This window comes from Emydura macquarii, unplaced genomic scaffold, assembly GCF_026122565.2.
Source record: "Emydura macquarii macquarii isolate MOO-44397 ecotype Brisbane River unplaced genomic scaffold, CSIRO-AGI_Emac_v2 contig_1119, whole genome shotgun sequence".
Lineage (NCBI taxonomy): Eukaryota > Metazoa > Chordata > Testudines > Chelidae > Emydura > Emydura macquarii.
Window position 1 is genome coordinate 17,387,827 of NW_027131256.1, and position 24,275 is coordinate 17,412,101.

At 41.2% G+C, this 24,275-nt stretch overlaps 1 protein-coding gene across 1 annotated transcript in view; it reads left to right on the forward strand.

The window, feature by feature from the left end:
- The window catches only part of ARL13B (ADP ribosylation factor like GTPase 13B), an 84,744-nt gene that overhangs the window by 49,084 nt on the left and 11,385 nt on the right, over positions 1–24,275 (forward strand). Inside the window, 7 exon segments of the mRNA XM_067546255.1 lie at positions 2,837–2,942; positions 8,119–8,321; positions 16,763–16,874; positions 18,249–18,254; positions 18,256–18,481; positions 19,012–19,128; positions 20,330–20,398. Coding sequence (XP_067402356.1) covers positions 2,837–2,942; positions 8,119–8,321; positions 16,763–16,874; positions 18,249–18,254; positions 18,256–18,481; positions 19,012–19,128; positions 20,330–20,398 — 839 coding nt within the window.

Genomic DNA, 24,275 nt, shown 5'->3' on the forward strand with positions numbered 1-24,275 from the left:
CAGCTCTAAGCAAAGTAGATAGTAACAGTTTTCTCACTGAAAGATAATCACTTTCAGGAGGAGGAAAATAATGCCAGGGAAATATTATGTTGCTTAATAGAAATTTCACAGTTCCAAGAGATTTGCCAAGGAGCAGTATTGCCATGGTGGAAGGTTTTAAGAATTATTAGTTTTTAATTAAAAACAGCTAGTGGGGAGGGGAAATGCTATATAGTGTTGCCACAGATCTTTTAATAAGCAGTGTGGTTGCTAAGAGAACTATTATTCTTTGTCTTGATCTCATCAGAATATTTGTTCAATCCTTGTGGAACCAGAAGCCTTCAAGAAAAGCTAAATGTGGTTGGATTTTTTTTTAAGATTTGCATTTTAATGTGTTAAAGTACCACTAAATAACCTAGGAAATCTTCCAACATTAAAATTTTAAAACATCAGTGAATTTATTGTGTAATTTATGTGTTGTTTCTTGTCTCCTTGTTTCACAGAAGGTAGTTTGGATTACATCTGCCTCTCTCCATTTGTTATTTAGTAAGCAATAATCTAGTTGCATGACTGCAGACTCCTCAGAAAACTATCAAACAACTGATTTGCATGTTTATTTTAGTTATGGATTTGGAAAAGACTACTTAGGAAAAAAGTCTCCCTTCAGTAAATGCTTTTTCGTCAACATTTAAAGTTAGGATTATTTGCAGAACTTGAAGTAAATGTTCTAGGATGCTTCTCTGCGTACTGTTTCATTCAGATACAATTATGGTAGAATTGAGAAAAGTACATCACGTTATATAGTATTAGAAATTTCAAGAGTTTTAGAATGTATGTATTCTGAAGATGGACTGACATTGACATGGAATAATGGAGCATTTAATGGAGGAAAGTGGTAAATGGGGTAAAACTAAACCAAGCTTTCAGAGAAATATAATAGGTGTAGGCTGGCTAAGCAGATATTTGTATTTGACGGTCACACCAAGCAGATTTCAAGAGAATTGAAATACCTCCAAAAGAATGTTTGGCCTCTGATAGTGTACCAAATTTGGGACATGCAGAGTCTGTTAGTTAGTTGTCTTCTAAGGTCTTCTAGCATATTTTGCAATATTTTCCAGAAGGTTCTGCTTCATATGAAAATATTACGAGTGCTTTTGGTTGTCAAAAGGGCTTTGACTAAAGCTGCATAAATAGTAATCCCTGAATAGGGTTTGTTCTTCCAGTGAGGTGGTCTGTGAGTCATCCATCCATTTATCAGCTTCCTATGCAAATATATATGTATCTTCCTCTCTGCTGTCCTTTATGCATAGAACATCCTTTCTGAACTGATCCTTAAGGCCTTAAACCAAGTGCATTTTTTTCCTGTCTTGTAACATAAGACCAAAGGAATGTTCAATGAAACGGAGAGGTGGCAAATTCAAACCGGCTAAAAGGAAATATTTTTTGCAGAACTCCATGCAACAACATCCTGTGACAATGACACAGGAAGATTCAAAGCTGGCGTGGATGTTTATATAGATAATAAGATTATCTAGAGTTATAACAGTGACTGCTAACAAAAAAAAAATTAGAAGGGAGATAAAATTTCATTTTTCAGGATGTAAGTACCAATCTCTGTTAAGGAAAATACAGAGACCTACTTGTGGGCTCATTGTCCTGCTTCTGACTACTGTGGAGTTTCTTGCATCTTCCATTCAGCATCTGGTGTTAGCCATTCTTAAAAAGGGATATTGGACTACATGGATCATGTCTGATCCAGTATGGCAATTCCTATTTATCTTCTCCTCCATATCTCTCTTCCAGATCCACCTCTGCTGCAATGTCTATAAGAAACTGGCCAATTTGATAACACCTTATTGAGAATAGTAGTGACTTTGTCAACTGTATGTTTTTAATTGTATCCCTTCTTCCCCCCACGCTCTGGGTGTCACATGTATTTTGGGGTCCAGATTTTACAAACACCTTCGTGCAGAACCAGAGTTGTGTCCATGTGGAGCAGCTTGCAGGATCAAGAGTTTGGATGGTAAACTCTTTGGAGAAAGAACTGTCTTCCTATGAGTTTGTGCAGTGTCTAGCACAATAGGACCCAGTCCAGACTAGAGTCTCTGGGTGCTGCTGTAATACAATAATTACTATTTATAGATATGACTTGCTAGAGTCCTATTAGTTTTCTTCCCTAAGGAAATAAGAGTTGGAGCTATTCCCAGCTGACAGCAACCATTCAGATTTCAAGTCCCAGGTCTTCAGTAGGTGGAACACTGGTGGGCAGTAGGACCTGGGTCTCAAGCATGAAGCAGCATGATCTAGAACAGTGTTTCTTAAGATCCAGTCTGTGGACTGGCACCAGACCCCAAGATCTCCCTGACACAGTTTAGGAAGGCAGCAAGCTAGTCCCTGGTATCAAAAAGGTTGAGAAACACTGATCTAGAAGAATGAGGATGAGAGTAGGAGTCAGGGAGTCCTGAGTTCTAATGCCGAGACTGCCACAGATTTTACTATGTGGAGTTGGGTAAATTGCTTCATCCCTCTACCTCTTTCTCCATTACTAAAATGTACTTACCTGACTCATGGGTGCATTGTGTGGACTGATATTTGTATAGCTCTTTGAAAATGTAAAATGGTGTATGGAATAATAGGTGCTTTTTTATTAAGTAGACAAGGACACCAGAGCCATAATTTAGATCCGTAATAAGCTCATTTTCTCTACTTTCCCTCTTTCCTACCTCTCATATATCCCAAATGTGTCTGAAATATGTATATGGAGTTTGTTTTCTGAATTGGCCTCTTGACTTTAGTTGTAGATCAAGGTGTTAAGTGACTTTTCTTGTCTTCTCACTTTTGGTCATCTTTTCTTTAGGCTGGCAAATAAGCAGGACAGAGAAGAAGCGTTGGCCGAAGCTGACGTAATTGAGTGCCTATCGCTGGAAAAGCTTGTCAATGAGCACAAATGTCTATGTCAGATTGTAAGTATGTCATACATTTATAAAAAATAAATCAAATACAGTAATGCCTGAGTAAGATGCTAATATTGTGGTCCTGTAATCCCAGCAAAAATGCAGCATGTGCATCTGTAGTGCAAATAGTCCCAGTGCTCACACTGCCTTTTTGCCTTTTGCCTGTCCAGGAGGAATACTATCTAGGGCCCCATCTGTACTTGGGCTCAGACTGTGTTTGCTGAACCAGTTTGAAATCATTTAAAAATGCTTCATGCTAACTCGGTTTAAAGATTGGTCAGCCAGTGTTGTTACGGCCAAACCATGTTAAAAACAGAAGAGGAAACTGGGTTCTGACCTTGGATGCTTATTAGGCTTTAAATACCTGTTTTCAAACAAGATTTTAGCCCATATGTGTTCTGTAGCCAAACCTTCTTTAAATGGTGTTACCATCTGACAAACTGGATATTTTTGTGAAACAAATTAGGGATGGGACGTGCAGGGTTGCTCTTAGTCCGATTTGCCAGTAAAGAAGCATTCACAAAAAAAATCATTACAGCTAAGTCTAAATGGCCATTTCATATATAACTAGGGTCTCAAATTTACCATGTGCCCACATTGGGGCTCAAACTGTGTGTTTGCAAAACAGTGCTTCAAAAACTGAATAGATGTTAGCCATTGAACCAGGGCTAACAAATGTTGGTCACTACCAAGTGTAACTGATACAAAAACATCAAGAGCCATTGATTTAAATCCCACTACCAATCCTGTGAGCCATTGTAGGCCTACGTAGTTGTGTGTTTTCTCTGTGATCCATTTCTGGTCAGATTAGGATAACCTGTAGCTGAGTTAATTTTCTGCTCTTCTCCCCTCCCCCAACCACATTTCCAAATTGTATCTTCAGTTTTAAGGTGGAAACAAAGTATCCTAAAGTGAAAATTACCTTAGTTTTAAGAATAAGGGCAGTCAGATTCCTATTGAGTTACATATTTTTGTAAGAAGTTGAATGCAAGAATGTATGTTTTTTGGATTTAGTGTCAAGACCACCTGATGTAATGAGGATTTGACCTTGCGATACTAGCTGTGATAGTCTTTTTCACATAAGTAAATATTTGTGGGAAAGATATTTACAAGTGGCTCATTCCATTGTGAGAATCTCTTCAAGAAACAGATCTTCCACCTCTCTTCACTTTTCTCTCTAGATTGTCGTCCTTCAGTTTATCATCTAGTTTTTATACTTTGTGCTCTCAAGCAAAGCATTCTGTTCATGCTTCAGCTTTGATGTTTGATATATTTGCTCTACAGCAGGCAGCTTCACCATGCACTTCCAGAAACTACGGCCTAGTCTACACTTCAAAGTTAGGTTGATGTAAGGCAGCTTATGTCAACCTATCTTTGTAAACGTCTACACTAAAATGTCACTCCCACCGATGTAAGTTGCTCACTACACCGACTTAATAACTCCACCTCCATGAGAAACATGGTGCTTAAGTTGATGTAGTTAGGTGGATGCAGTGTTTGTATAGATTCTGGGTTGCTTAAATCGCCTGTTGCTGCCTGGGTTTGACAGCTGGAGCCCCACTGCCACTTCCTGGTGAGGGATTTGAGGGTGGGGAGGAGAGCCCAAGCCTGGGCTGCCTTCTGGTGAGAGATTGGGGGAGGAGGGAGAAGAGTCCAGGCAGTGGGACTCCGGAGATCAGCCCAGCAGTGCTCAGGACATCAGCCTCAGGTAGCAGAGCTCTGGCTGGCAGTGCCTTACAATGTCCCACACTATCAGTTAAATTGGTGCAAGTGCTCCTGGTGAGGGTGTGAACCACCACAGAAGGAGCATAGTGTGGACATTAAAAATCGAATTAATTACTGCAGTGTCTGTATATTGACATAACTTAAGTCGACTTAATTCTGTAGCGTAGACGTGCCCTCAGAACGTTCTGATAACAAGGTGGAAAGGCAAAAAAAAAAAATCCATAATTTTGCCAAATACAGTTGCACTAGAATGGCTCATGTAGCAGGACATGCAAATCTAGAGAACTCACTACATATCCAGAAGGACCAGAAGTTAGATTTCTTCTGCTTCTGTCTCTAGGAAGTCTGATGTTTTTAGACTTCTTTCTTGGCTCAGAAGGGCTTTCCCCTTGCTCAGGAGATAATCCCCAAAAGACCAACCTCTGTCAGAAATTAATTTAGTAAAGGATGGATAGAATGTATGACTGGATTAAAAAACCCTGTTTCCTAGCAACGTAAGAATTGCCATTCTGAATCAGCTCTGGAGTTCATCCTAGTCCCTTATTCTTTTTAGTTAGAGGTGGTGTCTGCAAAATCTATGATTAAATGTAAAATGCCTGTTTTAATTTGACTGCTCTCCAGAGTCATGAAATGAGCGTAGCCTCGCACTGTTCTGTCTGGTGCTGGCTTTTTCATTTGTACAGCGTTGACAGTATTGCAGGATAACTCTATTCCTTACTATGTAGGTGGTTTCCACTCTGGATTTGGAACATAAGGAAGCAAGGAAAAACAGGGTCTTTGGGAAATTTCTAAACCAGCACAAACCTTTACTGTTCACAAGTCTTTACAAATGCTAGAAACAATTGCTGGAAGAATCCATATGCCCAGGACTTTCTCTAAAAGTGGTAACAAAATATATTGTAAAGATCTGAAAAAAATACCGTAACCTCTTTCTTAATACTCTAAAATGGTCTAAGCCTGTGGCAAATTGCACTAAAACTTTGTCCTCAGTTTTCTGGACTCCAGTTTTATCCTGAAGCAGCCAAATAGGCAGGAAAGTGGAAGATTCACTGCATAAATAATTTGAGCTGCTAGTATCCCAGGTAGGGGGAAAACAGCAAGTGTCTGTTGACAGGGAATATTGTCACTACTAGAATGACCAAATCTCATCTGACTTGTGCAAGGAAGGCAGTCCTGGCCAGCTAGCCCAGGCTAGCTCAGTACAATGGGTGACCAGCTGAGCAGGGAGAATTTTCTTCTGGGGTTAGTGGAGACTAAAACAAACTTCAGTAAAATATACAGGTGTTGACTCCCACAAATATTTCTTGTTCTTTCATTTCACTATCTCTTTATTTCTGGGTCTCAGAAAATGCTGCAAAAAATCAAAGTAGAAGCAATGGATGCTTCACTGAAGTAAAGCTTTGCAAGCCTTCACCTTTCTCTTTTCTTTTCTTTAAATGGTGGAGGTCTTCTGAAAACTGGCATTAAAAAGTTCCCATTAACTTTATATTTTGGTCACCGCCAGAGTAACCACAAACGGTTTGGTTTGTGCATCTTCATCTGTCAAAAAATGTCTCCTGCCCTGTCGTAGGCTGTCTTGGCCCATTGACTGGTGTCTTGTAGAGATCTAAAACATTTCAAGGAATCCTGTCAGGAGAAGAGACATCTGTGTTCTTCAGCCTGGTTCACTTCCCATCTGTTAATATCCAAATTCCTCCAGGGGCCTTCCCTATTCTGTCCTCTGGTCGATACCTCTGCTCCATCCTGGAGTCTGTTTAATCCTGAAACAATGTAAGGCCTGTTTTTCAGATGTACTGAGGGCCCATAGCTCTCATTGAAGTCAGCGAAAGTTGCAGGTGCTCAGCATTTCTGAAAATCAGGCCCTTAATGTCTACATTTAAACCTCTCACTCAAGTATTTAAGATTATGGATTCCTACAAGGAAATGTCTCCTCCTAGATGCCATTATCTCTAACAGATCCAGGAAGCTAATTTGTTTCCTCCTGCTCAACTTTAGTAACATGTCACAAGTTTCTGTGAAAGACATGCCCTAGTTCCCTAAGGCATGTAGTGCCAAGATAGAAATTAAGAAGAGCTTTCTCAGTCTATTTCTTCAAGGAAGTTTCTCAAAAAGCTCAAGCTCTGTCTTGTTAGATCAAAGGAATCTAAGAACTGAGAACATTGACATACTTGTAAGGAATGCATTGGTCCTTCATGAATCAAAGAATGTATTATGGAAGCTAAGTATGACAAGTCTTATTTGTCTTTTTTACAAAACAGTCTCTACTTACAGCCTTTTTCACTTCCCAGACTGAAAAGATTGACTTCTGTGGAACTTTATATGGTCAGTCAAGAGCATCTTCTCTCTTATAGAAGCCATGCTGGTCTTGGAGCACAATGTTTTTCCCTTAGTGCTAAAAGTATTGACAGGCTCCAATCTCATTCATTTAATTATGCAGAAAAAAATGATCTAAAGAAAACTCACAATGAAACTTACACATATCCTACCAACAAGCAAGTGATTTGTGACCCTCAGGAACTTTAAAATGTTGTCGTTTCCTGTATCCAGGTACAGTCTCTCTGTGGGGTTTTGGTTAGTTACTGCTATGCTGCAGAAAGCCCTGTAAACAACTAATGAGGGAAATTAAATCAGAGGACACCTGTTCATCTTCGTAGTGATTTGGCTCTACCATTAGATTCTGCAGCTTTCACTGGTGAATAGCACGCTAATTTAAACCTAGGAGAGTGGACACAAAGATCTCTAGAGAGCAAGAGCATATAGTGATAGAACCGAACTAGGGTTGAGTTGTGGTGGCTCCTTAGCAGGTAGGAATATTGTTTTCTTCTGTAAATTGTTTATAAACTCCATGCACAGTTGTGGTGCTTTATGTGTAATAAAGAACAAATGCTGTAGCGAAGGCATGAACATTTGGTTTGATATAATCACAGGGGAATTAACTACTTTATTCTAAAAACAATTAACAGGAAACAGTTTCTTTAGTTTTTTCAAGTAGCATGAACAATTTAGCTGTTATGTAGGGGAAGACTTAAAGGATCTATTAGTCCAATAGAGAATGGATCCACTTCTGAAGTTGTTATATTTGGATTTGCAAAGAAAAGATAGAATGCATAGTTTAGGCCACTCATAAAGCAGCACTACTGTGAGAAGGATATGGTTGGATTTGCATGGTACTTGTTAGTAGGGACAGAGGAATAGTATGCCCATCTTTCCAATTGAGTGGAGAGTTCTACTGTTACTGTAGGGAGACTGGAAATAAGGAATTTCGATAACATTCATGATTGACACTTTGGCAAAAGATCTCTTACATTTACAAGATATTTTAAATGTACAGTGCTTTAGCTGTAACAATATTTTGAATAATTACTAACCATTTGCTAAAACTTCATTGTTCATAATTTAGAAAAGTGAGCTGAGATACAATTATTCTTTTTTCCTTTTACTTCCTTTATTAAATTTACAGGAGCCTTGCTCAGCTGTCATGGGCTATGGGAAAAAAATTGACAAATCTATAAAAAAAGGTCTGTATTGGTTGCTACATATTATAGCAAAAGATTTTGATGCCTTAAATGAGCGCGTCCAAAAAGACACAACAGAGCAAAAAGCATATGAGGAACAAGAGAAGCGAGAACGAGCTGAACGAGTAAGGAAGATACGAGAAGAAAGGTATTCTCTCTTTCTTGGCTTTCTTTCCTTCCCTGAAGGTGTTGCGTGAGTAAAATTGTCATGTTAAATATTCAAATCCTTGAGTGCCCACTACAAGACAAAAGGTGTTTCATAATATAAACAAAGATCTGAAATGGAACAGTAAAGCTATTCTTTTACTAGAACCTAAAATAAATTGATCAGCACACAGCCTTAAGATCATCTTCTCTAAGACAATCAGTGGAAATTGTCAGAAGTTGATATAGTCCATAGAGTCATCAGTGGTACCTATATACCTGCCTGGAGGTTGACCCAAAATAGATTCTGTTGCTTGATGCAAGGAGAACTTTTGAGCCTACCCTAACACAAGTTGCAGCAATGTAATTAAAATAAACTTTTCAATCAATCTGTGAATAGCAAGGGCCAGCGTGGATAGAGAAAGAGATCTGAATATTTTGGCGAAGTTGCTGCAACTTTATTCAACAACTCATTTTAAGCCCCCACCAGAATATACAATAGGGGAGGGACTATTGAGTGTGAGAAGATGCAAGGGAAGCAGTGAAAGGATTTATTACTTCCCTTCAGAGTCCTCTATTATTGTTGACAGCTAGTCTTGGCAGCTGTTATAGACGATGTGAATTCCCCATCAGGGAGTATCCCTGTAAAAGTGCTCCTAAGAGGTGTGGCTTCCATCTCTTCCGGACTCCCAGCCTGTAAACTACACACCGTCTATAAAGGCCTTTGCATTTTAGTTAAACTGTGCAAAACCCTTTGTGGACACTCTTAATTTGATTTAATCCTGGTGTAATATTGATTTATCTTAAATCAGCAGTGAATTAATTTAAACTAAATCAGCATCAGCAAGGCTTAAATTGAATTAATTGGTCACACAAAACTGATTTAAAAACACACTTTTATTTAAACTGCTGTAGTTTTCTGTGTTGCCTGGGCCTTTGACTTTGTTGAGTTGCTCTGTCTGGTAGAGGTAATCTGGAAATGGGTTATTAGAATAAATGTCTCAAATAGATGTATGGTTTCCACCCTTCTTCTTCAAGTGCTTGCTCATGTCAATTCCAAGTAGGTGTGCGTACTCCGCGTGCACAGTCTGCCGGAAGGTTTTCCCCTAGTGGTACCCGTAGGGTCAGTTCTGGTACCCCCTGGAGTCGCGCCTTCATGGCACCCTATTTAGGGGTCTCCCAACCCTCTGCCTCTTCAGTTCCTTCTTACCTCCCATGATGGTGGCTGGAACAACAGATTTGCTTGCATTGCAAGATTTTCCCCTTTGTCTTTAAGTACCTGTAAATAGTTAGTAGTAGTTAGTATAGTTGTAGGATAGAGTACTCTCGCTTATCAGGTAGTCTTTTTTTTTTCCTCTTCCCATCCCGAAGACAGGGCGTGCATGGCTTCAAGTCTTGTGGGTCCTGCTAGAAGCCGATGCCCAGGGACAACACGCACTCTTCCTGCATCAAGTGTCTAGAAGAGTCACACCAGTGGGAGCGTTGTAACATCTGCAGAGGCTTTAGTCCCAGAAGCCAAAAAGAGTGAAGCCAGAGTCTAAAATTCCTACTTATGGAATCTACCCTTTGTCCAATGGAGAGCCCCACGGAACAGAGGCCTTGTACCTCAGCCTCAGTGAGCAGTGTGCCGGTGTCAGTGAAGGAGATGCCTTTTTGGAAGGACTCTGCACCCGAGGAGCCTCAGCACTGGCATGCTTCCCTGGCACCAAAGGGCCCGGCACATGGAGGGCAACAGCACTTCTCCCACTCCCCAGTGCCGCATAAGAAGAAGAAGGCGGACTGGGAACGCTCGCCAATTCCGAAGACCTCAGCGCACAAGGAAGGGAGCAAAGTGCAACCTGCATCAGGCCATTTGAGCCCTGAGCCCAAAAGCACAGCACCATTGACTCTGGCCCTGAGGAGGGGTTCATTGACTCTGTGGAATCCCCACTGAGGGAGAGGCAGGAAGAGGATTTGCAGCTCCCCTGCATGCCTGAGATATAAGTGGCAAGGGAGTTGATTGAGGACACAGCTCCGCTGCCTCCACCTCACCATGACTGGGACCAAGCACCGGCACCAAGAAAGTCTGTGATGCCCTCCAAGAGCAAGCCGGCAATGATGGCCAGGTCTCACTTCCCACAGCACTGATCCCTGGCACTGTCCAGCACCGCACCCCTGTGGTCTCCACGGAGCGAGTGATTCTCCTCAGGTTCTGAAGCAGAATCCATTTCATTGAAGAGGGACTGGCACCATAGTAAGCATCAGAGGGTAGAGGCGACTCATCCCCTTGCGATGCCATGGCCCCTGCAATGGCAGTTGCTCTCGCAGTGGCCATTCTGGACCTCTTGGGCATCCCAGCAGGCCCAGGGGTCCCAGTCAGGCAAGTCGCACTCCTTGATTTCATCAGATGGGTGGGCTGGGAGACCATCTCATTCTGCTGGAAGCATGCATCACAGCACAGGGGAGGGCTCCATTCCCAGAGCTGCGCCAGACTTCCCCTGTGACCCCAGCACTGAGGACGAAGATGCGACACTGTGTGACTCTTCCGGTGCTGAGGGGCAGGAAACATCAGCACCACCCATTAGAGCATCTTCCTCTTCATCCCAGATGAGGCCATACCATGAGCGATGCCTGTGCTAGTACCAAACGATAGCAGGGCACACCAAGAGCTACTCTGTAGAATAGCACAGAATATGGACCTTCAGGCAGAGGAGGTTGTGGAGGGCGTAGACCCGATGGTGGACATCCTGGCCCTGGAAGGTCCCTCCAGGGTGGCTTTGCCACTTTTATAAAAACTATCTGGGAGAGCACAAAGACCTTATGGCAAACCCTGGCCTCTCTACCTCCCACAGCAAGAAAATTGAGAGGAAGTATTTCATGCCACAAGCATTTCTACATACATCCTCCAGGGTCACTTGTGATGGCAGCCATAAACAAACGTGAGAGGCAGGGATGACAGGGCCCCACGCCAAAGGCTATGGATACCAAGAAGTTGGAACGCTTCAGGAGAAAAGTGTACTCTGTTGGAGGGCTTCGACATTGTATAGCAAACCAACAGGCCATCCTTAGCAGATACATTTTGGCAATCCATGGAGAAATTTGTGGAGTCAGTCCCACCAGACTCCAAGTCTGAGTTCTCTGCCATGGTGAAAAGAGGGTAAGACTGTATCAAAGACTGCTTCAGGAAGCTTTAGATGTGGCAGCTGCGGCAGCATGGGCGATATCCGGTGTAGCCATGAGAAGGAGTTCCTGGCTCCAGGCCTCAGGTCTCCCTCATGAGGTCCAGTTAACCATCCAGGACCTCCCAGTCGAGGGCTTGGCCCTGTTTTCCTGAAAGACAGACTCCAAGCTCTATAGCTTTAAAGACTTTAGGGCAGGGGTTGGCAATCTTTCACAAGTGGCATGCCAAGTCTTTATTCCGCTGCTGCCCTCCCCCAGCCCTGCCCCTCTCCCACGTGACATAGGCCCAGCACTCTGGCCAGGAGGAGCTGCTCCTGGCCCCAAACAGCGTTGTGCGATGGCTGCTCCCCCCTCCGCCCATGTGATATGGGCCCCAGCGCCCTGGCCAGGAGCTGCTCCCAGCACAACCAAAAATTATAAACAACCCTGGCGTCAATGGCAGTGTGAGTGCTGCTCAAAATCATCTTGCATGCCACATTTGGCACGTGTGCCATAGGTTGCTGACCCCTGTTCTAGGGCCACGCTAAAGTCCCCTGGGCTGCATACTCTGGCAACCTAGAGGAAGCCTTTCAAGTAACAGCCCGTGCCTCAATTCTATCAGAACCAGCCGAGGCAGGACTCCAACCATTAAAGGGGCAGGAACAACAGGAGGCTGCCACAATCTTCTGGCCAGGGCCCTGGTCAAACGAGGCAGCCTCCTGGCCCCAAGCAAAACTTGGACGCACCAATCAGTGTATCAGATCCATCCTTTGGACCCTATATCCTACTTCTGCCATGTATGGTCACAGTTCACATCAGATCATTGGGTTCTACACACACCGAGACTGCAATATTCACTTCAATTTTCATCTCTCTCTCCTTCGCATCCTCCACCCTCCCATCCATCTTCAGGATCCCTCTCACTACCAACTCCTCCAGCAAGATGTACAAGCTCTTCTAAAAGTAGGAGTAGTGGAAGAGGTTCCTCAGCAACTAAGGGGAAAGGGATTCTACTCCTACTATTTCCTAATCCTGAAAGCCAAGGAAGGCCTTCGTCCCGTCCTCGACTTGTGAAACCTCAACAGATTCATGAAGAAACAGAGCTTCCGCATGATCTCCCTAATTTCCACCATTCCCTCCCTGGATCCTGACAATTGGCATGCTGCCCTCGACCTGAAGGATGCATACTTTCACATGGCTATCTTCCCAGGCCCACAGGAGGTTTCTCTGATTTGTCTTCAATCAGGCCCACTACCAGTTCACTGTCCTGCCCTTTGGACTATCCGCGGCCCCCTGGGTATTCACCAAATGTATGTCAGCAGTCACTGCTTTTCTGAGGAAGAAAGGAGTGCAAGTATATCCTGACCTCGACAACTGGTTGGTCAAAGGACATACCAGGGCACAGGAGCAGGCAGACATGAGTCTGATAAGGGCTACCTTTGACAGGTTGGGCCTTATGATCATCAAGCAGAAATCGATGCTCATGCCCACCCAGAGGATAGAATTCATCAGGGTGGTGCTGGACTCTGGACAGGCCAGGGCATCCCTCACGGAGGCTTGTTTTCTGGTCATTCGTGGCATTATAGAGGACTTTAAACATTATCCTCAGATCCTCAGATCACAGCTCGGAATTACCTAAAGCTGCTGGGCCATATGGTGGCATGTACCTACGTCATACAGCATGCAAGGCTATGCCTCAGGACTCTACAAGCATGGCTGGCCTCAGTTTACAACCCATTCAGGTCTATATAGACAAGGTAGTCTTGCTCCCCCCCTCAATTTTAGAGACCCTAGATTGATGGTGCAATTCTCACATTGTATGGAATCCCCTTTTCCTCATCCCAGCCCTCTCTATGTCTGGTGACAGACGCATCAGCAATAGGTTATGTAGCCCATCTGAGGGACCTCAGGACCCATGATTTCTGGTCCCAAGTACAACTTTTGCTTCATATCAATGTGAGAGCAGTACGTCTGGCTTGTCAATCCTTCCGAAGTCACTGGAAGGGCAGGGTAGTATCAGTCCTAACAGACAATATGACAGCGATGTTTTATATAAACAGACAGGGTGGAGCTCACTCCTCTTCCCTGTGCCTGGAGACATCCTACCTGCGTGGGGCTCAGGATATGTTGGCCGATAGTCTCAGCAGGTCCGTCTTCACTCATAGGTGGTCAGTCCACCCACATGTGTTGAGCATGGTCTTCCATCAGTGCGGTGTACCCCGCGTGGACTTATTTGCCACAAAGCTCAACAGGATGTGCCTGCAGTTCTGCTCCTTTCAGAACCACAGTCTGGGGTCCATTGCAGATGCCATGGACAGGCCAGCTGTTCTACCCTTCCCTTCGACCCCGCTCATCCACAGGGTCCTGGTGAATATGAGGCAGGAAAGGTCCGCTGTGATTTTGATAGCCCCCGCTTGGCCTTGTCAGCACTGGTACACTGCACTCCTCAACCTCTCAGTGGACACTCCTATCACTCTACCTCAACTCCTGGACCTGATCACTCAGGAGCACAGGACCTTGCAGCACCCCTCTCTCAAGTCACTGTACCTCACGGCATGGAAGCTCCATGGCAGAACCCCATGGAACTAGCATGCTTGGAATTGGTTAGGGAGGTCCTCTTCAGCAGTAGGAAACCCTCCACTAGAGCCACTTACCTTGCTAAGTGGAAGAGGTTTTGGTTTGGGCTACCCAGAAGAATGTCCAGCCCACGCTGGCATCATTTCTGACAATTCTGGACTATTTGCTACACCTGAAGCAACAGAGACTATCTGGGTCATCAGTTAAGGACCACCTGGCAGCCATTTCAGCATTTCATCCCTGGGTAGTAGGATGCTTGGTCTTCGCTGGCCCTTTGGTTGTGTGTTTCCTGAAAGGTTTGGACATGCTATACCCACCTACACGTTTGCCAGTTCCCCATTGGGACCTCAGCCTCATTCTCTCAAGGCTGACAGACCTCATATGAGCCTCTAGTGACCTGCTCACTTCTCTACCTATCCTGGAAAGTGGCCTTTCTCATAGCCATAACTTCCACCAGGAGAGTATCTGAGTTCAAAGCACTTATGTCAGAACCTCCCTTATATCACTTTCTTCAAAGATAAGGTTCAGCTTTGCGCTTATCCGGCCTTCTTACCAAAGGTGGTTTCTCAGTTCCATGTGAACCAGGACATATTCCTCCCTGTTTTCTTCCCGAAACCACACACTAGCAGTAGGAAACATAGATTGCATTCGCTGGGTGTTAGGCATACCTTAGCCTTCTACATTGAGAGAACCAAGTGGTTCAGGAGAATGACTCAGCTCTTTGTGGCAGTAGCAGGCAGAATGAAAGGGCTACCAGTCTCTTCCCAACGGATTTTGTCATGGATCACTTCCTGTATCAGGACCTGTTATGACTTGGTAATTGTGCCCACCACAGCAATAACAGCCCATTCCACGAGAGCTCAAGCATCCTCTGCAGCATTCCTGGCTTAGGTGCCAATCCAGGACATTTGTAGAGCTGCAACATGGTCCTCTGTTCACACTTTTGCTGCCCACTATGTTATTACGCAGAATGCCAGAGATGCTTCTGCTTTCGGTAGAGCAGTACTGCAATCTGCGGAACTGGGAATTCCAACCCCTTCTCCTATGGTATAGCTTGGGAATCACCTACTTGGAATCGACGTGAGCAAGCACTCGAAGAAGAAAGACAGTTACTAACCTTCTGTAACTGTTGTTCTTTGAGATGTGTTGCCCATGTCCATTACAAGACCCACCTGCCTACCCCTCTGTCAGAGTCAGCTGGCAAGAAGGAACTGAAGAGACGGAGAGTCAGCAGAGCCCTATATAAGGCACCATGAAGGTGCGACTCCAGGGAGCACCAGAGCCATCCCTACAGGTATCAGTGGGGAAAACTTTCCAGCGGACTGTGCACGCAGCGTGCTGCACACACCTACTTGGAATGGACATGAGCAACACATCTCGAAGAACAGTTACAGAAGGTTAGTAATCGTCTTTTTTTAATTGACCAATAGCTTCTGGTCATGTTTGTTTACCTTGGGAAGTACTAGTAGAATTGGGTCAGACTGAATTAGGCTAAAAGTTTTGGGGGGAGGTGTGTAAACTTCAAGTGCCATTGTGCGTGAGGATGTCCTCCCAGCTTGGCATCTTTTCTGCCAGCAGTTGGGGGTTCAGATTTAAGTTATGTAATTCTCATTTGGCTATTAGCATCAGACAAATCTGTTGTCATGAGATATTTGTACATATTCATAACTCAGATGGAATTCTGTTTCAATCAATGTTTTACTGACTTCCCCGATTGATTACTTCCAAAGGGGTAGCCGTGTTAGTCTGTATACAGCAAAAACAACGAGAGTTTTGTAGCACTTTAAAGACTAACACATTTAATTTCAGCAGGCATAAGCTTTCGTGGGCTCCAACCCACTTCCTCAGTTCCATTCAGACAGGTCTCCCTAAGAGTTCTCTCAAAGCACAGTTACTTCAGAATGCATCTTTCAGAGAATTTATTCACATCAGTTTTATTCAGCTCTACACCTGTTTTCAGGCATTGCATTGGTTGTGCGCTGTTTAAATGATTATAAATTTAAGTAAATAAACAACTAAAGTGCGCATGCAAGGCTCTAATTAGCCAGTTAGAATTAACCATGAAGGGCTTCTGTGAAATTTTGTGCCCTAGTACCAATGCTGAGCTATTAGAAGCACCTTAGTATTTAGGAAATCCAAGGAAAAGCAGTGCTAGATAAATTGTAAGAATTTAACATAGTACAGGCCCTTTCTACCAAGCAGTTGCTCTAAATACAGATAAACCCCAGTGTACTGGCCAATACCTCATTCTTCCTAAACTCTTGTCAAAGTCCAGGGGGAAACAAGTGCGCCCTGCAAAAAGGATGCAGTGAAAATGGACAAATCTGGGCTATGTCACACCAGGGATCAGAGGACGTTTCAGAGCCCTTATTCAGAACACCCTGCTAGTAGCCCCCTCTATAGCTTGTAGAGAGGAACGTAGCATCAGTACCTCTGCTGGTCATAAATGTGTCAGCATGTTGCATGGAGAGAGGCAGTATCAGTAGATTGGCCCCAGGCCATTCAGAGCTATATAACTGAAAACTAACACCATAAAATCAATCTCTCATTTTTTAGATTAGTTCAGAACTTAATCATTTTGGAGTACAGTATTCAAAACACAGACATACTGTAAAAAACAATCCAGCATTAGTTGGGGGATGAATTAGATAACCCTAATAAGTGTTTTCTGTTTCTGATATTTGTGATTCTGTTGCTTCAAGATTCTTCTGTTTTTAAACAAAATAACAGAGAACAAAGGGAAAGAAAAGAAGCTGAATGTGAAGGAAGTTTACCTGAGGAGGCTGACTCTGAGCCAGTTTCTAGCAACCCTTTCCAGCCTATATCTACTGTAATCACTCAGGTACAAGTATTTAAGAATGTCAGTCATATTGGAACTACAATTAACACAAGTGTCTTAACAGTGATAAAAAATTTGTGCTCTTGAGCATTTTGTTTTGTCTATAAATTTGCATACACATTGTGATAGTTTTCATCTTGAAAATCTTGTCTTTGTGTGGTGTGCAGTTGTATCAGTAATCTAACAGTGAAGAAGTAACTTAGTATCAGTTTCAGAAATCTTCTGTTTGCCATGATAAAAATAAGTTTATTTTTAAACAGTTTACTGCAAAACTGTTGCAATGTTCAGAAGGAGCCATTTTCAGTTACCCATTTAATCGGAATCGGCTTCATTCACTCTTTTAAATTTTTGTTGCAAAACTGGTTTGTGGTTAGTTTGTTTTTATGTTTATACAACCTATTTCATCCATGTGGCTAGTCATCTAGAGTCCCCCTGCCTTACTTAAACATACAGACGTGCAGCATAAGACAGTATTTTCAGTTGTTTTAGATTGGCTGTTGGAATGGTGTGTTAGTTATAAAACATGAACCCTTCCTTTTAATTCAAATAGTCATCAGAGTCATATTTACAGATTTCATATTTAACCTATTTTTCATTTGGTTGATTTAAGATAATGTGCTTAGAAAAAATGAGTTGGTGCAGTCTCTTCCAATAAACGTAAATAATCAAGGCTTGGTCCTATTCACCAGTGCGAGCATCCACAGGGTCATACATCTTAAGTCAGCTATGTGCACAGTGAAGATTTCTCAGGATTCTACAGTAATGCACATCTGTGTACTGGATGGGAGGAGAGTGCTAAGAGAGCTGCTGATTGTGTTATGTAAAACTTGTAGAACAGATACTCTATCAAGTCTGCATTATGTAATCAGTGTTCCACCAAGACAAAATGGTGATTTGCAAGGTACTTAAAAACTTGTGTGTTTTTCAAAACAAAGTAAACAAAAGAATTGAAATGGAAGGAGTTAGTATAAGTTTTATCCTCTTGCTCATGGATCTTGACACTGTTTGTTTGTACTTTATATCTTTTTCTCACATGGCATTTTTAAAAAAGAAAGAGAGAAAGAAACACATTTAGGCCATGAAGCTGTATGCAGCCGTTCCTCCCTAAACTGCTTACCACTCAGAAATCTAAAGATCACTTCTAGAGCTTTTAGTGTTCATTTTTCTAGGTTAAATCTTGAGCAGCGTCTTGTGAAACTTGGGGTTTCATTTCTTCTTTCGCACATTCTTGAAACCTGTAATTATGCTACACATGAGAATTTTTTTAAATGGTCTATCTGAGTCTATCCCCTTGTGTTTAGGATGCCCTTCCTATCTCTTTAGAGCAGTCTCTGACATGCAACTTTGTTAAAATGACATCTTGTACTACTTTGCTAGAATGAAAAAAAAAATTGAAAAAGAAAAAAGGCAGAGGATGGAGTTTGAAAAGGATGCCATTTCCTTGAAACCTAAAGCAGAGCAGGAACAAATGGATGCACAGAGCCTGGCCAGCAGCAATAGCCAAAAAACAAATGATTGTAGACTAATAGAGACATACAAATCTGCACTAGCACAGCAGCTGGAGCATGAAGAAGAGAGTGACCAACACACCTCAGAATGCCTTGATTCAGGTGATAACTCCAATTTGAATATAGCCACTTATTGTCACTACTACCACTGTTGCATTTAATTTGATTCTTATTTTTCACTCAACTCTTTCCTGTGTCTGTATGGCTTTATGCATGCCACATCCCAAATAACTGATCTGAAGGATATAAATGCACAATTATGTTGTACAGAAGAATGTCATAATTCAACTAAGAATCAGTGTATTTGTCAGTCTTATCCAGTTACAATCGACTCATTTTTACAGTACCTTCAAATCCATAACCCTCCTTGCATTAATATCACTGTTATACTTACCTATCTAAAGACAAAGTTTGGACCTTACATGTACATATTTGATAATTTACACTAAGAAGATTTAAAAGTCAGTAGAGGGGGGTGTATATCATGGCAGGACTGCTGTTCATTACATATAGAATTAAAATACTTACAGCAATCCATCTCAACACTTATAGAACGTCATCTGTATTCTAGAATTCATTCTTAACAGTAAATGTGTGTGGTACATGTTCTGTGTTCTTTCTTTTTGGTGTAGATAACAGTAAAAAGAAAACAAAGAAACTAAAGTTAAAAAGGAGTCACAGAGTGGAACCAGTCAGTGCAGAGGAAGCTGTTCCCAAGAATTCAACCCCACCTCCACCTCTTCCACCAGGTGAGTTAAATATTCTGTGGTAATAGGTGTGCCACTTCATGAAAGCTGGGCCCTTAAAAGATTTTGCCTTTTAAACACGCAGAGAAAAACAGTTTTCACACAGGATTATGCCATCATAGTTTGATTAGGTTTTTTTTGAGAATTGTCCATGTAGATCCCCACTTGAATGAGGCTGTTGAGCAGTGCATATTCCTTAAATCTCACAATTCACTAGGGCAAGCTAACTTGCAGAGTATATTTGCTCAGTTCCCTATTTTGGGCTTGTCTATACTGGAACATAGACCAGGAGGGCTGTAGAAGAATAATATATAGCTATATCTATGCCAGAATAACTCCCCATGATATCAATAATTTAATAACCTTTTATAAACTGTTCATAAATATTATTTAAATATAAAGTGTGACCATTTTGATTCCTTGCTCATTATATTGTGAGCTTCTTCAGCAGGAACAGCTGGAGAAAACACACAATCACTAGTTTTCCAGCAAGTCAAAAGAGAGGCCCGGTGGCATCCTTCCAAGAAAGCTCATAATATGCTGAGTAAGAAAAATCTGATTATTAATATGCAATACTTCCAGTGGAAAACTTAATCTTTTGAAACTACTCACATATCTTGGAAATCATGCACTTTGGTATAACTTGAACATTACTTCTATAACAGGAAAAAACTACTGTGATGGTACCTACAGCAATTAACAGACAGATTTCAGAGATGATTTAGATATCATGTCTTAAAAATGGTTAGTGTCCTGATTCTCAGGATGAAGTGCTTGTCCTATCTGATTGAAGTACATGGTTCTTCTAGCTTTGAATCGGTTAACTTTTCCAATATCTGCATCTATTCATGGAATCTTTTATAAAGGAGTACAGTGTATGGAGTTAATATTAAGTTGTAAGTGTAAAGCTGGGGAAACAGCGAAAGCGTTTTGTCCATTTCTTAACAGAAATGCATGAAAATTCAATAAGTGCAACTCTCCAAATTATTAAGATACTTTTTCATCACTGCTTTACCTTACATTTTATATAGCGTTTTGTTTTCAGTGGCTTCACTGGTAAACCATGTGTAAAGTATCCCCTCTACTCCTAGATACTTTCTTGTCTCCTGAGGAGAAAGATTTCTCCCCTCTTCCCCAGTTTTTCTTCAGAGCCAAATATTTTGACAGAGTGGTATTGTTTTTGATTGTGTTTGTTTTTCTTTAGTTGGCTGGGGAACCCCCAAAGTTAATAGACTTCGAAAACTTGAGCCTCTTGGTGAAACACGTCATATTGGTAATTGTTTTTTAAAAAGAGCACTATTCATTGCTTGTTCTCTTTTACAGTCATTCCATTCTTCACCTTTTTATTTATTTAATACCTTCAACCAAAAACTAACTCTTTTCTTGTTAAAAGCATCCTTTTTATTTTCAAGTTCTTTTTAAAATGTTCTTGTTCTCTTTATTTCCTTTTTCCTCAGTAGGTGTTCAAAGTAGCATGTGGTATCATAAATCATTTGAGGATGTTTGTACAATAGCATGCACCTACCTATTTTGATATGCCATATAATATTGCAGTAACAGTGCCCATCCCTTAAAATTTCAAAATCAATTTTTTTTTTTACTTCATAGTAGTTTAAAACACTTTGAAAATTTAGGAGTAGATTAAGCATACATTGCAATTGTCCATATGTAATGGAAACATCCTGAATGTGAAGAACTTTAATTTGACAGTTCCAGAATATTTTAAAACAAAAAACTATATTTAATGTAAAAAATTTAGCCTGTTATGGGCATCATCCATGTGTACTTTGGCATAGACCTGGGTATATTTTATTGTCAGAAGAAAAATTAAAGACATAATTACAACTTTGAATTAGATAGCTGCACTGAAAAACTTCACCAGCTGCTGGAAGGATTAAGTTTAGTAACCTGTATCAAAATGTAGGAGATTCCTGATTTGAACTTTTCCTCCTTGATCTGAATGATTATTTCTCTTAATTCTAATAACAATTTAAAGATCTATTTAAGGCAGAAATAATTTCAGTATTGTTTGTTTGCATAAAACATCTCCTTTTATGGCAAAACCTGCAAGAGATGTTTTGGTATTATGTCTGGTATTACCAGATGTCTGGTATTACAGCTTGTTCCCAGTGCCCTAGGAGAGGCTTTTATAATGTACATTATTTTTCTTATATGTTTAGTGTTTTTTCAAATTCTGAACATTCAAATAGATATAAGTGAAATGAGATTTGAAAAAAAAAATTACTTACTGCACATGACATTGTTTCCCCTGTAGAAAGAGAAGTAACCGGTAGTTTATATTACATCAAATCTTAATCATAAAACCATCTTACTCTTCTTTTAAGGAGTTTAGAGAGAAGAAAGAGAGAAAGAAAAGCCAGAAAAGAGGTAGGGAGGGAAGGGGTTATATTCTCTGCTTACATCTTATTTGCTCATAAGTGAGGCATCCTGTTTTGTGGTTAGAGCATGGGACTTGAAATCAAGAGGCCTAGGTTCTATTCCCATCTCTGCCAATAGCTGTGTGTGACCTTGGACAAGTCACCTAAGTTCTGTGTTTCTCAGTTTTCCCATCTGCAAAATTGTGATAATACTTTAAAAGCACTTTGAGATCTTTGAATGAAAGATGCTGTGAAAGGAACTCCTATTGACTGCAGGTATCCATTGAAGAAAATGGGAGTTTGGATCTAGCAAGCAAGTGCAAAACTTCATTGTTTAACTTTGTTCTTCTCAGGGGTTTTTTTACTCAGTGCAAAATTTTCCCAGTAACTAACTCTGTTAGTGTGTTAGTATGTTAGCATGAATCCCACTTTTGGCATTCACGTGCATGAGATTGCATGTTTTTGATTGTGTCTTTTGGGATTGCCATGCTCCCTGTTATGCCTCATGCTCCCATGCAAGGGCATAAAGGCAGAGCGGCCATGACCCTCCTTCATTTCCCTCTTTTTGCCCATGGCAGCAAGAAGGAACCTGGTGAATGTTCAGTCCACTACTCGTCTTAGAGACTCTAAAACCTTTTTTTTCAACCAGGGCAGATAAAAGTCAATGATTTGAAAAAAAAATCTAAAAAATTGGATTTTTTTATTTAAATCAGATTTTTTTTATTTTTTTAAAAATCATCAATAAATTTCTCTCGTTTAAAAAATAAGTTACAATTAAATCTCATCACAAACATGCTAAACTTACACTTAAAATGAATTAATGGCTCCAGTCTGCCCAGCCTAACTACCAGCTCTTGCTTCTTGAAAGTTCTGGGCTTTCAATTTCTGTTTTTCTGTTTCTCAGCAGACTAAAGTCACATGTGCAAAGAAAAAAACAGGCTGGATAGGATTGTAGTTCTGTGCTTATGTGGTGGTGGAGCTGGGCCAAGCAAGGCAGAGGAGTTAGTTAAGACATTGTCTTAAAGACAGAGAGACAAAGACGGAGGCAGAGTAGAAAGGAACAGTGGAGTGGACTGGAAAGAAAAAAGGGAAGACATTCAGTACATACACAGCTTCCTATATTCCCCCACACTTTTGCCACAGAAAACTTGTCATGGCTTCTGGGCGTAAGAGAGACCCTATCTGGGAATATTTTAAAGAAATCCCTTCCCTGGGTAAAAAAGGAAAACGTGTCAAGGGTAAGCAGGGCTTAGCTGAAAGAATAAAACATCATTCATCATAATGAAAACTACTTATTGGGAGAAAATGATGTTGATGACTATGTGGGTATGTCTGAAGAACAATATGGATCAACTGGTTAGTAACTTAAATAATTCACTTTGCAATCCCCCTGGTAGAGCAGACATTGGTGGAAGGTTGCTAGATACAGTGTATGAGAAGGAACTTGAACTGTGAGCAAGAAATATTGAGGAGAAATTTGCCAGTTTAAGCCTTGATGGGTGGAGCAATGTACACAATAATCAAGTAATATGTGCCTCTGTGACAACAGAAGATGGGGTTGCATATCTTTGAGAAACAATAGATACATCGGGAAATGCCCACACAACAGAATATTTAAAAGAAGTGGCAGTGAAAGCTGTAATAAACTGTGAACAAAAATTCAAAAGTTTTGTCAGACAATGCTGCAAACATGGCAAAGATGAACAGATACTTAGAAGAAGAAGAAACGGAAGGATGCTCCTTAATAACATATGGCTGCAGTGCCCATTTAAGTACGTCTTCTCCAGGAATAAAAGAAAACGTTGAAGTCGCAAAATACTTCCATAACAACCATTTTGCTTCAGCTTACCTGAAGAGAACAGGAGGATCCAAACTAATTCTCCCTTTGTTTGATGGAATTCTGTGGTTGATTGTTTTGAACAATTTATTAAGAACTGGCCTATTCTCATAAAACTTTGTGAAAAAAACCGTAATAAAATAGATGGAAGTATCTCATCCAAAGTATCTAACATTGGATTAAAGAGGAATGTAGAGGATATGTTCAGTATACTGAAGCCTATATCCATAACCTTAGACAAACTTCAGAGAAACTGTTGCTGCATTGCTGATGCTGTCGAAATTTGGAAGGCACTTCAAGAGACATTGAAGAAAGAAATACCTCACCAGAAAGTTAAACTGCAGGCAATAAAGAAGTGAATGGATCAAGAATTAACTCCACCTCATTTTCTTGTGAACATTCTCGACTCCAGATATAAAGGTAGATGCCTAATTTCTGAAGATGATGATGGTGCCATGGGCATTTCAAAATCACTCCTCAGTTATGCCAGTCATAATACATTTCAGAGCTGGAGCGGTACCATTTCAACAGTACATGTTTACTGATAATGTTTTGAACAAAGTCACTCCCCTGAATTGGTGGAGATCATTAGCCAGGTACCTTGAAACAGAGTTCCTTCAGTTGCTAAACCAATTTTTCACAGTAGTAGCTTCCTCTGCAGGCACAGAGAGAATATTTTAATCATTTGGTATTATTCACTTAAAGCTAAGAAAGCGACTGGGAGTTGAAAAAGCAGGAAAACTCGTATTGCTGATTTAATCTATGAATAAAAATGACAGTGGGAGTGGGGAAGATGAGAGCTAGTTATAGAAGTTTTAAGGACAGCGAACATTTAGTGTTGTGATGACTTGTCTGTTAGAGTTAATAAAATTTGAAAATTAAAAAAAAAAAAAAAAAGTTTAAAGACAGCATCAGCTGGCAACTCAGGAGACTGC